The 16,760-nt window shown below is 38.5% G+C and overlaps 1 protein-coding gene across 1 annotated transcript in view; it reads left to right on the top strand.

Moving 5' to 3' along the window:
* The window catches only part of ASCC1 (activating signal cointegrator 1 complex subunit 1), a 98,600-nt gene extending 87,863 nt beyond the window's left edge, over positions 1-10,737 (top strand). Inside the window, exons 10-11 of the mRNA XM_033434153.2 lie at positions 9,363-9,521; positions 10,598-10,737. Coding sequence (XP_033290044.1) covers positions 9,363-9,479 — 117 coding nt within the window. The 3' untranslated portion in view covers positions 9,480-9,521; positions 10,598-10,737. The remainder of the gene's footprint in view (positions 1-9,362; positions 9,522-10,597) is intronic.
* Positions 10,738-16,760: the final 6,023 nt, after the last annotated feature.

The following is a 16,760-nucleotide window of genomic DNA, read 5'->3' as shown; positions in this document are numbered from 1 at the left end:
AAATTGAGGGAGAGAGTAGCTATGTGGTTATTGATAGGAAAGCATTGAAGTCTAGTTTGCCCTAAGAACTGTTTTGATCTCTCTCTTCAATAGAAAAGAAGTTTCTACCTTTGGTTTCCAGGTGAAGTTGGGTATGTTTGTGTATACGTAGAGTGACATGGCTTACCTTAGTGTGAATAGGCTCCATTGTGTTCTTTTGTGACAATTTAGAAAGAATCAATGTGAGTGCAGCCTGTATAAATAGTTTTCAAGTAGATGGAAGGTGTTTTTGACCTGATGTGTTAGATCACCATTTTCCTTCTTGTCTCTTCACATCTCTCATATTTGCTCTCTTCAAGAGTAATCTTGCACGTAGCCAGAAGAAAAATGCAAGGTACGGGAAGGCTTGAGAATTTGAATTGCCTGGTACCTTGGCAGAAACTCAGAATCATTTTTTTAGGTTTGGGGAATTTTAACCAACAAAACTTACCTGTGGGAAAAGATAAAACTTACTTGTGATCCTAATTCTAAGTGACATTGGCAATATGACGTATGAAGAGCTGTGATAGTTTTCAAGCCTATTATATTTTTAGGCTGTTGTCCATATCTTTCTGTTTACTACCTAAAGTCTTATCATTTTTGTACCTGGAGGTACAATTTTGTGAAGAATGCTTCTGAAATATACCATTATTTGTTTTGTTGTTTTTCAATTAGAATCTTCCAAGGGCTGTGATTATAGTTTTTTCACATTACTTGTCTTTCTTGGCCACAAAACCAAGTGGACGCTTCCTTTGCTGTCTGATTGCGTATGCATAGCCCAAGGAGGGGACTTCTTCCCCACTTGGCATTCTTTGGTACAGATTTGTTATTCAGATTGTGAGACAAATGCACACTGCCATGTGAAAATGGCCTTCTACTGGCCTGTGTTCTAGGCCTGGTCCCAGGAACTCTTAAATTTATATCACAATGTTAGTGGTCCTAGCCTGTCTCTGTTTCTTATCTTTTAAATGGGGATAATAATGCTGAGCTCAGGTTTATGTCACAGTGATTTTTTTGAAGGGTTAATGATCTGGGCTTTGTGAGATACTTTTTAGATCCTTAGATGAAAGGTGTTATGTAGCCTCAGCAAGGCTTTCTGTGGGAGTGCCTTCCAAAGAGCTCAAAGTGCTTGTCAGACTGTCTTCCATTCATCCTCATACCATCCCTGGTAGGGAGGTAGGTGGGGGAGCATTATTATTAAGTACAAAATAGTGTTACTACTGTTACTTTTATCTGTAAACAGGGGGTAATTGTGAGAAATAGAAGTTGGTAAAACAGATTATAGAAGAAAAACACTGGGAAAACTTCAAAGTAGCGTGCGTTTGCCATTCCTGTTTACTTTAGGTTTCAGAAGTCTAATTGCCATACATGAAAACAATAGAAATCATCCCTTCTTGGGGGAGAAACAGGACCCGCTGCATCCTTCTAAATCCTTGCATTAATTGAACATCAGTACTTATTTTCATTTGTACCAGATTACGTACTAAGGGTTAGTTTAACTTGCACATACCAGGAATGACTATAAATTTCATAGGACTTAACATTTTTTAAAAATTGTATAAGGACCTCCCTGGTGGTGCAGTGGTTAAGAATCTGCCTACCGATGCAGGGGACATGGGTTCAATCCCTGGTCCGGGTGGATCCAACATGCCACGGAGCAACTAAGCGCGTGCGCCACAGCTACTGAGCCTGCGCTCTAGAGCCCGCGAGCCACAACTACTGAAGCCCGTGCTCTGCAAGAAGAGAAGCCACCGCAATGAGAAGCCCGTGCACCGCAATGAAGAGTAGCCCCTGCTCACTGCAACTAGAGAAAGCCTGCGCACGGCAATGAAGACCCAACGCAGCCAAAAATAAATAAATTTAAAAAAAAAACTGTACAGTTGATTTACAATATTATATTAGTTTCAGGTGTACAGCAGAGTGATTCAGTATTTTTATAGAGTATGCTCCATTTAAAGTTATTTTAGGACTTCCCTGGTGGCCCAGTGGTTGAGACTCTGTGCTTACACTGCAGGGTGTATGGGTTTGATCTCTGGTGGGGGAACTAAGATCCCGCATGCCACATGGTGCGGCCAAAAAAAAAAAAAAAGTTATTTCAAAGTAATGGCTGTAATTCCCTATGCTGTACAATATATCCTTCTTGCTTATCTATTTTATACATAGTATTTTGTGTCTCTTAATCTCATACCCCTATCTTGCCCCTCCCCACTTCCCTCTCCTCAGTGGTGTCCACTAGTTTGTTTTCTATATCTGTGAGTCTCTTTCTGTTTTGCTATATGCATTCATTTCTTTTATTTTTTAGATTTTACATATAAGTGATAGCATATAGTATTTGTCTTTTTCTGTCTGACTTATTTAACTAAGCACAATACTCTCTTGGTCCATCCACATTGTTGCAAATAACAGAATTTCATTCTTTTTTATGGCACAGTAATAGTCCTGTATATACACACACACACACACAAATATATGTATATACCACATTCTTTATTCATTCATCTGCTGATAGATACTGAGTTTGCTTCCGTATCTTGGCTATGATGTAATAGTGCTGCTGTGAACATTAAGGTACATGTATATTTCTGAATTAGTGTTTTTAAATTTGGGGGGGATATATACCCAGGAGTGGAATGGCTGGATCATATGGTAACTCTATTTTAGTTTTATAAGGAACCTCCATACTGTTTTCCATAGTGGCTGCACCAGTTTACAGGGGGGTTCCCTTGTAGAGGGGGGTCCCTTGTAGGGGGGTTCCCTTTTCTCCACATCCTCACCAACATTTGTTATTTATAGACTTTTTGATGATGGCCATTCTGACAAGTGTGAGGTGTTATCTCATTGTTGTTTTGATTTGCATTTGCCTGATAATTAACGTTGTTGAACATCTTTTCATGTGCCTTTTAGCCATCTGTATGTCTTTGGGAAAATGTCTGTTCAGGTCTTCTGCCCATTTTTTAATTGGTTTTTTTTTTGTTATTGAATTGTATGAGCTGTTTGTATATTATGGCTATTAACCCCTTGTCAGCCATATCATTTGCAAATATTTTCTCCCATTCATTAGGTTGTCTTTTCATTTTGTCACTGGTTTCCTTTGCTGTGCAAAAGCTCTTAAATTTAATTAGAATCCCATTCGTTCATTTTTGCTTTCATTTCTTTTGCCAGGACTTACATATTTCGAATCTTCATTTTAGACTTCAAAACTGAATTTCCTCTTTTTGAAGTCAAATCAGATACCAAATAGTTCACTGAGGCCACCCAGCACAAGAAATAGATTTTCTTAAAGGAGAGATCTTTGAAGAGAGTGACCACTACTTTGTCTAAGATTGAAGAAGGAGAGCGAGCCTCATTTGGGAAGCCCTATGGACAGGGATCCCCAACATGTCTGTCATTATGCTGTTGAGGATTGGCCATTCATTCAGTTTTGTAGCTTGAGGTCACAGATATTAGGAGGTTCCTCTTTACTCTCCTCCCCAACTCTCGCTGAGATTTTGAGGCTCATCTTTGCAGCCTAGTCACATGTGGAATTATTTCTGGTCTTTTATGGTTGTTTCATAGAGCCTGAGAGGAAGGAGTAGAAGGTCTGAAATGAATGCAAGGGAAAATGACCACAGTTAGCCCTTAAATCTTGCTTTTTGTTTTCTTTCAGTGTATACCACTACACTACCAGAAATCAATAATTTCTTCTGTGTTCTCCCTAGGAAACAAACATGTACAAACTAAAAATGGTAGGCTTCACAGATCATGTGAGCAAGGGACAGCAGGATGGTTAGATCTTTGTCTCAAGATTCTGTCAGGGAAGCTTTGGTTTTGACTAAAAACCTTTCATCTTGGTGGTCCACATTTGTCTCTTGGTAATAGGAAAACTTTGTTTAATTTTCTGAAGATAACTGTGAGTAGTCAATAAAGGATAGCAACTGTATGCTTAACAGTTTTCAAATGTCATACTTAACACTTAACTTGGGTTTTAAATTTTCTTAAATTGTCCAAATCAGTACTTATTACTTACAAGTGATATCACAAATATTGGCAGTCTTAAGTTCTATGTTTGTTTCCTTATCAAATATTTGTAGTTTTGTGCAGCTGTTCATTGTTTTGTTCCTTTATGACAGGCTTTAAAAAAATGCTGGCTTCCAACACAACAGGGCTCTGTGTGTGCATCAGAGAGAAATGTTTTCAGAAAGAAAAAGGTTTAGGTTTCAAAATCCCCAAGGAATTGTTATAAAACAACAGTGAGGGGAAAAAACTCAATATGATTTAAATACCTTGCCATGGTTCTTTTTTAATTTAAATTTTTCCTGTTAGGTCTTTTATTTTCTAAACAATAGACCACTTTGCTCTTCTTGAACTACTTTAGCCTATAAAGAACAACCAAGTTTCTTTTTTTAAACATGTAGTTTAAGCTTTTTCCTCTTCTCCATTCAGGTACCTAATTAAATGGAGCCATTTAGTTGATTTGTGCTTATTTTCATCCAGAATTCAATTAAAATTCTTCTAACTGAACTACAGCCATCTGATTCTTAAACGAGGTCCAGGATAAGAAGTGACAATGAAAGTAGGAATAACAAGGAAAAAATATGTTCATTTCAGTCTTTGAGAGTTTTGTGAGTCAAGCTTAATCTCTGTGGTTTAGCAGGGCCAGGTTTTAAGGGGCATCACCCACAAGGAGAGGCTGTAGAGTACAGAGGTTAAAGAGTTCAGACTTCAGAGTTAGGCTATCTGGGTTTGAATCTTTTTTTCTTTTTATAATTGAAGTAGAGTTGATGTACAGTGTTGTGTTAGTTTCAGATGTACAGTAAAGTGATGCAGTTATACATACATATGTATCTTTTTTTTTTCAGATTCTTTTCTCATGTAGGTTATCACATAATATCGAGTGTAGTTCCCTGTGCTATACAGTAGGTCCTTGTTGGCTATCTATTTTGTGTATAATAGTGTATATATGTTAATCCCAAACTCCTAATTTATCCCTCCCCCACCTTTCCCCTTTGATAATCATAAATTTGTTTTCTATGTCTGTGGGTCTGTTTCTGTTTTGTATATAAGTTCTGGGTTTGACTCTTAATTTCCTTTTCTTTTTCTTTTCCAGCTTTATGAATGTCAATTTTCCACTGTTTACTTGCTGTGTGTTCTTGGGCAAGTTACTTTAGCCTTTTAAATTTCAGCTTCAACCCTAAAATGGGGGTTAATAATAGTATCTGCTTCTTGGGGTTGTGAGGAGGCAGTCAGATGATCACATAGAGCCCGAAGTATAATGCCTGGCATGCATGCTTGCTCAGTAAACTTTAGCTCTTATGATCTTTACTTCATTAGTGTTGTTGTCAACATATATATTTGTTGTTCACCTTGATTTTTTTAATATATAACAATATTGGCATTAGGTAACTTTGTTTTAAAAATCTGTTATGAGGGGGAGCGGGAGGGAAAAAAAATCTGTTATGATATTTTTGAGTTTATAAAAATTTAAATTGACATGGTAAAAATCACCATAAGTAAAGTCAAAAGACAGATGACAAATTGGGGGAAAATATATTTGCAGTTCATCACACAGAGTTCATTTCCCTAATACATAGAGAACTACTACTCAATTAAAAAAGTAGACCGTTGTAAACTGTTTATGGTGATGTGCTTCCACTTAACTGTGCTACGGATTTCATGTCTTTAATATATATTCTCAGAGCATACCAGGCAAACCCTTGGTTGGAGAAGGGCTTGAGACACACAGCTAAAGACACAGAATGAGTGTGTAAACAGATCTGAATTTTTTTTGGTTTTCCCCATAAAATAGCTCCCACTCAGAAATGTTCTGTCGCTATCAGTGGTACCCTCACATATCCCTTTACCCTGTCATCCATGACTTTTCTCATCTTCTTTTTGTATCTCCTTCCTCTCATCCAGAAAATCACGGAGTCTGTTCTGTGTTTCATTCATAGTATTAACATCTGCTCCAATCTTTCCAGGCCCACTACTACTATTTTTAGTCAATAGACACTCAGTATCTCACAGTTTAACTGCTACCCTGGTCTCCTTTTCTTTCTTCTCTTGTTCCTTTCTCCAGTCAGCACAATCAATATGCCACACCCAGATTAATTTCCCTTGGTTTTCATCTTGGGCCACCAGCTTACTCAGAAGCCTTCAGTGGTTCCCCACCGTCTAGAATGAAGTCTAACTTCTGAACCTGACCCTCAGGGCCCCCCTTAATCTGATTTTCCCTCCTTATGTCTCTAGCCTTAGTCTTTTCACTGCTTCTTTTTAGGAACCCTCCATTACATCTAACCTGGCCTACTTGACCCTCCATATACCCATTTCCGCCTTCATGCTGCCCTCCCTCCTCCTCTTCACTAAGTCTTAGACTTGCTACAAGGCCCAGCTCAGTTTCTGACTCTTCCAGATGGCTTTTCTAGATGCCCCAGCCCTCTACATCCATTGTTTTCTTACCTCCCGCTGCATTTATTAATTGCCTTTACCTCTCCTCCCACACTTAACCTTTGCCACCTATATTGTTTTAGGTAAACTTTAATTGAGTACATAATACAGTAACTTTTCACAAGGTGAACACACCCGTGTCATCAACATGCCTCTCTTCTGACACATACCCCATCCTCCCTAACCAGATGGCAGTTGCCTGGGAGACAACACCACATCATATGCCTCTTTACATGAAAATGCATAATATCAGGTGCTCAGTGACATTCTAGATCAGAAATTTGAGCTAAGCTAGGCTTTGGCAAATAAGAAACACATAGAAATTTAAAGGAATATGTGAAATTTCCATTACTAATAACTATAAATTCTTTCTTCACAAGTAGTTACAGTTGAGGTTACATTAGAGGTAATACCATTGGGTAAGTCTTGTTCAAGGATTCCTAGGTGGTGATCTATAAATGAGATTTTTATATCCATCTAAACAAGGCCATGTTATAGTTTTCTCTTTTCCTACACAAAGTACACAGACATCTCCAACATTCGATATATTGTCATTTTATCCAACAAATGCTTATTGATCATATGCATAGATACAGTTACAGCATATAGTGGGATTCAGCTTTGAAGAACATAGAAGATCTTTCTTCTGTAGAGCTTATATTTTAACAAGTCACCAGAAATAATTGGCAGAACTAAAAGAGAAGCTTAAGACTAAAGATAAAACAATGACTAAACAATAAAATAACTATGAAAAATTGTTACTAAATCATCATAAACATAGAGAGAGAACAAGAACATGGGGACAGGAAAGGCTAAAATGAAGCTTGGCCTTGCACTAGGGACTTTGGATAAGAAATCCATTTGATTATGATGTTATCAAAAGGTACGGAAGAAGATGGCAGCCTATGAAGGTAGAATAAGGACCGGTTAAGAAGAGTAGAAAGATGTTGTAAACATCATAGGAACTATTTAGTTTTCAGGAGTGCTTTACAGTTTACAAGGAAGGTACTTTGACTTGTTCATCTTATTGAGTCTTTACCCATTATGATCTTGTACCATGGGTGGTGTTGTCTGTCCACAGCCACCCGGCTCCCACGTGCCTGTCGTAAGTTTAGACTGACTTCAGTCTTTCCACCTGCTGCTCTTGTCTTAGAGGAGCATGGGAATTTGTGTTCAGTCTTCTCTTAATTTGTGTAATTACTGCATTGAAATCACATCCCAGCTAACTTCATTATCACCATATTTATACTCTTTGCTTCAAACCTAAAGCATGAGAAATCTCCCTGGCAAATCATGCCGTCTGGAGGTTATAAGTATTTAAAAAGCAAAGTGAAGTCAGAGGTAAGTACTTTCCAACTCCTAGCTGTGGTGTCTCCATCACTTGGAAGCATAGGTACAAAGAGAAGAACCATGGACTGCTAATCCCTAAAAACTAACTTGTTGAAAGTATTATGAGTTCCCTTTTAGTTTTGCCTTGTCTTTTATTGCCCCTTTGGTTATGTCTTCTTTGTACCTAGAAGGCTTCAGTTTGTAAAGCTGTAAATCTGTCAGTCTTGTTGGCATGGCTTTCACTTCAAATTAACGTTCAGCAAAGGGATTAGCCGATAAACATTTCGGGCTGTATTTCTTTACACAAAAGGGTGGATATGGTTTGAACAGGCTGCTGAAGCCAGGAAGAGAAGTTAATTGTGTAAATCAATGCAGGCAAGAGCTGATCACCTTTCTGAAAGACAAGACAATGCGACACACAACCTCTAAACAGATCTTTGGGGTCAAGTTGATGTCATGTTGAAGAATCAGTATTTACTGGGCTTTATAAAGTTAGACTTTAAATGAACCCCGGGCATTTTGCTAGGCCATTAATTGCAGGAAGAGGAAAGGTGACAGTGGCTGAAGTCCATGGCTATAGAGATACCATAAAAATAAGTGAAGAGACAAGACAGTCACTTGCTAATGTGCAAAGGTCTCACTTTTAGGTTCTACTCAAGCATTGTTGGTTCATGTACTGAAAGGCTTTCTCAGGATTGTGCTGACATTTTAAGAAAGAGCAACTCTTCCATCCTAACAGAAGAAGGTCAGCCCTTTACTCTTTGACACTCATTATCTAAGCAGTGTGGCTTAATTTTCCTCGAATAAATTCTGATGTCATTTTGCATTCTGCCTTGTAAATGTGCTGATCACAAAAGCAGGTCTTTCTCAGAGTGTGGCTCATCCCTCCCTCTGACAAAGTTGAAAGCTTTTTAAATAAAGAATTGTAGTAAAGAGCATTTACTTTAGGACGCTGGCTTGAATCCAAAGTCTAATGAAAGGCTTTTGATAAATATTATCATTTGTATTTGCTATATCATTCAATAGAAGTGTTTTTCTGGCTGTTTTGTGTGTGAAAGTGTTCTGTACTCCTCGCTGGGTTATCAGAATTATTTGTAGGGCAGGAACCTTATCTTCTGTTTATTTTAGTCAGTGTTTCTAATAAATGTTGTTGACGAGGTGGGGGAATATATTATATCAAATTTTATCCTGTCTGTAACAAAACTAACATCCTGCATGGTCAGTGACAGAAAGTCATAGAAGCAGCTTTGTTAGGCCCTATGGATCAGGGTATGGCCCTAGGATGTTTGTTACAAGTTCCTGGTCATATCTGCTCAATAGATACATTTTGGAGTTGACTTCTCAGACCTCTTTCTCTAGTGCATTTTGTCAGAGGAGGCTTTTCAATTAATCAACGAAGAGCTGCTCTTCTTTTCTCACTCCCGCTCCTATCCCTCCTCTCCAGGATCATTTTTCAGAATAAATACTGAAAAGAAAGCACAGGAGGTTTGTCGGGATTGTTGTGGTGTTTTTACAAGAGAATCTGATGTTTAATGTTTTCATCTATGATTTTCTTTGGATATTCACTCTGAGTTTTTATTCTTCCTTTTCAGCTATTTGAGAACTTCTGCTTTGGTACCTTAAAGCTCAATTCAATTCACATCTCTCAGAGGTTCACAGTAGACAGCTTTGGAAACTATGCCTCTTGTGGACAAATTGACTTCTCCTGAGGTGGATCTTGGGAAACACTGGAAATTAAACATCCTCACAAGGTGCTGAGGGAAAGTATCATCATTTTAATTGCCAAGGAGGGATGTGGAAATTTGGGTGATAACTTTCCTGGGTGATTCCCCAAGGATACCATGGTGTCTAATGGTGGTCCACAGTCATCGCACTGTCAGCGAGATGGTTGTGAGCACAGGGAGAACATACGCCTGTAACCCTTAGCTTGTTCATCTTTCACAGGGTCTACCTCTCTTTCCAAAGCTCTTCTCTGAAAATGTACCTCTGAAGCCCTGTGGAGCTCAGATTTGCATTATTTCTTATATACCTACTGATTTTGCCTCAACCATTTAAACTTATATTAATACTTTAAAAGAGAATTACAGGTGTGTGATCTTATTAATCTCTCCACCTAGATAATATCTACAGATTGTAAAAGGTTTGTATTTTTTCTCTCCCCCTTTTAATCAATACCCAGAATTTGTTTTTTATTGTGGTAAAAAACACATAACCTAAAATTTACCATCTTAAGCCATTTTCAAATATACAGTTTGGTAGTGTTAGGTATATTCATATTGTTGTGAAATATCTCTAGAACTTCTTTGTCTTGCAAATCTGAAACTCTGTACCCATTTAAGCAACTCTTCTTGCCCCCCACCCCCGCAGGCCCCTGGCAACCACCATTCTACTTTCTCTTTCTATGGATTTGACTACTTGAGATACCTCATATAAGTGGAATCATACAGTATTTGTCTTTTTGTGACTGGCTTATTCTACTTAGCATAATGTCCTCAAGGTTCATCCATTTTGTAGCATGTGTCAGGACTGACTTCCTTGTTAAGGCTGAGTAATATTCCATCCGATGTATATACACTCATCCCTCGGTTTCCCTTGGTTTCAGTACCTCCCTTGGTATCTGTGGATTCTCAAGTCCCTTATATAAAATGGCATAATATTTGCATATAACCTATGCACACCCTCCTGTATACTTTAAATCATTTCTAAGTTATTTATAATACCAAACACAATGTAAATGCCATGTAAATATTTGCTGGCACACAGTAAATTCAAGTTTTCCTTTCTGTAACTTTCTGTAATTTTTTTTCTCAATATTTTTGGTCTGCAGTTGGTTGACTCCACGGATGTGGAACCCATGGATATGGAGGGCCGACTGAACCACATTTTGTTCATCCAGTCTTCCATCGATGGACACTTGGGTTCCTTCCACTTCTTGGCTGTTGTGAATAATGCCCTATGAACATGGGTGTACAAATATCTGAGACCCTGCTTTCAATTCCTTTACTACTTAGAATTTAAACTTTAGCAAAATAACTGGTAAAGTTTTTACCTTTTACTTTGATCTGTCCTTTTTCTTTTGAAGTTGGTACCTTTTATATTTCTTAGATTCCTGTTCCTTCACCCTACCCTAACCCTTGCCTTCCCATGCCACTGATGGAGCTGCAGTATTGTAGCTCTTTTCTGTTTACTTCTCAGGGCAGCAGCAATCAAAGCAATGGTGATACCATCAGGACTATGCAGAGTTCCCTGGGAGAGTGTCAGCCACAGAAGGCACTCACTCCTTCCTTGCTGCAGACCAGCAAAGGAAGGGAGCTCCCAGCACAGGTTTGCCCCACCCATCAGTCCTGCCACACTCTCTGCTGGGGAGCTCCAGCCTCACTGTTGTTACCTCTCATCTCTACCCCCTCACAGCCTTTCTCCCTCCATGGCCTCTCTTTTTCCTTCATTCCTTAGTCTTAATCTTGATTCTTACTTTCTATTTGAGAAGTATGATTCTGAATCCCGTGTGTTAATAAGGCCACGACATGGTAAGGGCTGTGTATAACACTCAGAGATCTATCAGTGTGACTGCACAGATCATTTGTGAATAAATGAATTTCTAAAGTAACTGTGTTTTTCTTTTAGTAGTATTATATAGTTTCAGTTTGACCCCCTTAGTCAGTGTGTATTGGGATACATTGCTGCCATCACTTATTCAATAGCATAGCATATTTACGTATTGGTGTTACGTATTGGTGCCTGCTTTTCCCCACCCCCCCACACAAAAAAAGGGTTGCTTTTTCCCAAAAAAGCTTTCTACTGGTAATATTCATTTTTTTATTTAAGTTGAGCTTTTACCTCACTCACCTCTGATTGTTAAATGACATATGGGAATGAGCGCTCCCAGAGGTAGTACTGAATAGCAGAGTTGACTGAAATTCAGTGCCCTCACCTCTTCTTGGTCCCGCTTCTGCCTTACTGATTTCTTTCTGACAGCTGCCGTTGGGCAACCTTGACCAGGAAGTAAAGAGGTCTTCTTTTGAGTATCAGAGGTATGACTTAACGTTTTTAGGAAAAAATTTTTGTCTTTGGAAAATGTAACTTTATATATCAAATGCTAAATTCTTAACAGAATTAGAAATTTTATTATTTAGTATTTAGAGGTAACTATGCATTTAAGGACTTATCATACTGTAATTTTTCACAAGTAATTTTTCACAAGTTGTTTGTCTTTTTCACTCTCATTCTCTCATACTTGTAAAGTGGAGTTTTCCAGCAGCTATGTGATATGGTGACATCATCACTCTAATGGTTAATAGAGTGTGTGCTTATGTATTTTTGTTTGTTTTGTAAGTTTGTAGGTATTGGTAGAATTGGAAAAAAATTTTATGTTTTAAGTTTTCTTTCTAGAAGCCAATAGACAAATTTTTGAGACAATGTAGCTCTAAAGAAAGTACACTTTAAACTACTGTTGTAGAAGGGGGAGTAGCAGGTAGTCTTGATGTAGAACTTTTAGAGAAGAGCAACAGTGTTAGAGAGCAAATAATTTTTGATGGAGCTAAAAGAATTTTTCAAGATTTCAGGTCCCCTTTCACCAAACTGTAATGGGGTCAAGGATGGAGGATTTACTTCTGTGCTTATAATCCAGTCTCCCTTAGTATTACCACTTTGCAGTTCATTCTGCACTGAAATAGAGTTAAATTGCACCTAACATCACTCCAGTTGGTTTTTGAGACACTAAATTCACCCTCAACTCCTCTAAGAGGAGAAGGGGAAAAAAAATCTCTCACCATGATTATTACACAAGATATGTGTTATTATATAAGGAACTTTGTTATGGAGAATAATATTGGTGTTTTTTTGAAGGGGCACAATGAGTTACCCCCAAATGAACTCTATACCCTTGGTAGAAACATGACAAATGTTTCTTATAATGGTTATTTACTTATTTTTGGCTGCGTTGGGTCTTCATTGCTGCACGTGCGATTTTCTCTAGTTGCGGTGAGTGGGAGCTACTCTTTGTTGCAGTGCACGGGCTTCTCATTGCGGTGGCTTCTCTTTGTTGTGGAGCACGGGCTCTAGGCGTGCAGGCTTCAGTAGTTGCAGCACGCGACTCAGTAGTTGTGGCATACGGGCCCCAGAGCATGTGGGCTTCAGTAGTTGCAATGCGTTGGCTCAGTAGTTGCGGTGCGCAGGCTTCAGTAGTTGTGGGGTGTGGGCTCAGTAGTTGCGGCTCGTGGGCTCTAGAATGCACGCTCAGTAGTTGTGGTGCATGTGCTTAGTTGCCCAATGTCATGTGTGATCTTCCCGGACCAGGGTTTGAACCTGTGTCCTCTGCATTGGCGGATTCTTAACCACTGGACCACCAGGGAAGTCCTATAATGGTTATTTTTTAAGTGAACTTCAGAGTTTACTAAATTGGACACGGATGAGAATCCAGCTTCATAATGACACAAAGCTTGGTTCAGGTTTGCTCTTGCACTGTGCGCTTTTCCTTGTGCCAAAGAGAACCTGATGGTACCAGAGGGGTATTGAGTTAAGGAACACCTCTCAGATTCTGTCTTGATGCTTACAGGGAGATGGATAGCAAAACCCAAGGATGCTATAGGTGAGAAAAGGGGCTGCTGTTGTGGTTGTTTATCAATAACTTTTTTGTTGTTATTAATAAAATGATCTCTCAAACAAAGGTAAAATAAGATTACTGTGTGAAAAATCATCAAGCTATCTACTTTGTCTTATGCTTTTTCCACTGTTATGCTTCAATTTAAATATTTGTTTAAAAAATAAATTTCCTCATCCAGAGGTTACTACTTCCTATGCATTTAAGCACATGAATCATGTTGCTAAGTAATTTTTCACAAATGATAACAGCTAATATTAGCAGAATGTTCACATTTGTCATTTATTTGTGAATAATGTGTATTTATTCATTAAATCTTTACAAGCCCACTTAAGTTGGTGTTATCATTAACCTCATTTTAGAAACTGAGGCTTAACAAGGTTAAGAAATTTGCCTGAGGTCATAGTGTTTGTATCTGTGGTTCTTAAAATGTGGTCTTTGTACCCCTCAGAGTCCCTGAGATCCTTTGGAGGGGTGGGAATGTCCTACTATTTTCATAAAAATATTAAGGCATAATTAGACTTTTTCACTCTGATTCTCTCCTGAGTATACAGTGGAGTTTTCCAAAGGCTATATGATATGGTAACATCATCACACTGATGGTTAATAGAATATATGTTTGTATATTTTTGTGTTTTCTAGAATTTTGTAAGTTGGTAGGCTTAGGTTATAGATACATGTTTTTAGAGAGAAACTCAGTTTGCTCTCAGTACTTCTGCTGTGCTTTTACTAGCTACTTCCCATTATAGCTACTATTATGGGCTGAATTGTGTCCCCTGAGAATTCATATGTTGAAGCAGTCACCCCCTAGTACCTCAGAATGTGACTGTTTGGAGATAAGGCCTTTAAAGAGGTGATTAAGTTAAAATGAGGCTGAGGCTGTTAGGGTGGGCCCTAAGCCACTCTGACTGATGTCCTTATAACTAGAGGAAATTTGGACACACAAAGAAACATCGGACCCCTGACTACCGAGATCATCTCCCTGGGTCTGTCTCCAAAAAAGTTTGGTTGATGATATTGCCTAGTAACTGGTGATTGGAAGGGTCCGAGAATGTCAGTGAAACTGACCAATTCAGAACAGACAGGGCCAGACTGAGGAAGTTCCTTCTGCCTCTGCCCTGATCATCAAAGCCTTCAAGGAATGGCCAAGAGACAGAAAGAAGCAGAACATTAAGCACAGTGGACATACAATTTTTGATGAGATTGTCAACATTGCCCAACAGTTGTGGCACTTATTTTTAGCTCAAGAACTGTCTGGAACCATTAAAGAGATCCCAGGGACTGCCCAGTTGGTGGACTGCAATGTTGATGGCTGCCACCCTCATGACATCATGGATGACATCAACAGTGGTGCAGTGGAATGCCCAGCTAGTTAAGGACAGCAAAGGAAAATATTTCAATAAAGGATCATTTGACAACCAAAAAAGAAAGAAAGAAAAACATCAGATATGTGCATGCACAGAGGAAAGACCATGTATGACAGCAAGAAGGCAGCCATCTGCAAGCCAGGAAGAGACAGGAGAAACCAAGTCTACCAACACCTTTTTTTTTCTTTTTTTTTTGGCCGTGCTTTGCTGCTTGTGGGATCTTAGTTTCCCGACCAGGGATTGAACCCAGGCCCTCGGCAGTGAAAGCAGGGAGTCTTAACCACTGAACACCAGGGAATTCCCAAGTCTGCCAACACTTTAATCTTGGACTTCTAGCCTCCAGAATTTATTGAGAAAATAAATGCTGTTGTTTAAGCCACCTAGTCTGTGGTATTTTGTTATGGCAGCCCTAATAAACTAATACACTTGCTATAATGCAGAAGGTAATCTACCTTTCTTCTTTTGAGCCAGACATTAAAGAGATTTGCCAAAGTGTAAAACAGTAACAATACGACTACTCTTATTAATTTGGTGTGTGTGGGGGTGGGGAATATAATTTTTTTCATAAAATATGTTATTTTGTTAATATGGGTTTGGTATTGTTATTTTTAAATACACTTTTTTAATTAAGTTTTTTTTGAAAGATTTTTTTAGAGCAGTTTTAGGTTCACAGAAAAATTGAGAGGCAGGCTTAGTTTTATTTTCAAGTACAGTATATCAGTGTCTATACTGTATATCTCACATAAACAAAAACAAAAGTTCTTTGGGGTCCTCAGTAATCTTTCAGTGTACAGGACTCCTGAGACCAGAAAGTTTGAGAACTGCTGCACTATACTGTCACTTCCTTCCAAATGGGATCAAGTGATGCATGGTTTTCTATAAAGAGCTTGTCTTACCCAGTAATATGTAGTGGATCACATTAGTTGTCAGTAGATACAGATCTACATTATTTTTAATGTCTGTACCATAGCCTGTTGTATGTATTATAATTTAACTAGTTGATCCCTAACTAATGGACCTTGATTTGGTTTCCAGGTTTGGCTATTATAAATAATTCTGGATTGAACATCTTTGTATGTTTGTCTTTTTATGTTTGTGAGGTCATCTAGAAATGAGATTAAATGGTTTTAAAGATGTGGTTAAATTTAAGTTTCTTATTTGGAAACTGAGGTTCCTTCCTCCATTTTGTATTGCTAAATATTAAATACAAACAGAAGAAAAGCATGAAACATATGTACCATTTATCAGATACACCCAGCAGCTTTGGGGCCCCTTTCAAGGCTGACCTGCCAGTAAGTCCCTCAAAATTTAGGAAAACCTTTTCTTCTTTATAAACAATAGTTATTGTCCATTTTCTACAGCTCTTTTCTCCCTCATCTGGAAATTTGGATTTTCCCTCCTAAATAGCTTTACTATTGGATTAACTAACAGTCCTGGACTGTTGTTGATTTGCTTTAAGCCCAGGACTAATATTGACCCAGCTTGAAGGTGCTACAGAAGGCAGGTCCCATTGGAGGAGTGTGGGAAACATTTTGACCTTCAGGGGTCTGGAAAGAGCTATTGTCTTATTGATGGGCATCTTGTTAGTGCCTTTCCAGACTCTTTATTGGGCAACTGTAGTAATTTCAGAAGACCAGGGACTTCATAAGATAGTATTAGAATGGGAGAGCTATGACATCTAGGATCTACCTCCTCAATGTCTTGGAGACATGTAATTAGGTTTGCTAAAAGACGAGGATTGAAATGGAAAAAGCTGGCAAATGTTAGTACATATTCAGAACTATGGGACATCATAGCCACCTCTTCCCAACCTGAGGGAAGACCACCTAACATTTCAAAAATGTTCACTATGCCCAGGCACTTAGTATGTAATTTTGCATGGGTTTCACAGCAATTTTCTGAGATGGGTGGTATCATTAATTTATAGATAGAAGATAGATTAAGTATTTTGCCCAAGAACCCAGCTAGTAAGAGGGATTCCATCCCCAGTCTATATGACAACAGATTGCTCTTCCATTGTACAC

This window comes from Orcinus orca, chromosome 14, assembly GCF_937001465.1.
Source record: "Orcinus orca chromosome 14, mOrcOrc1.1, whole genome shotgun sequence".
NCBI classification, from domain to species: Eukaryota; Metazoa; Chordata; class Mammalia; order Artiodactyla; family Delphinidae; genus Orcinus; species Orcinus orca.
This window is presented reverse-complemented; position numbering and strand designations above follow the sequence as displayed.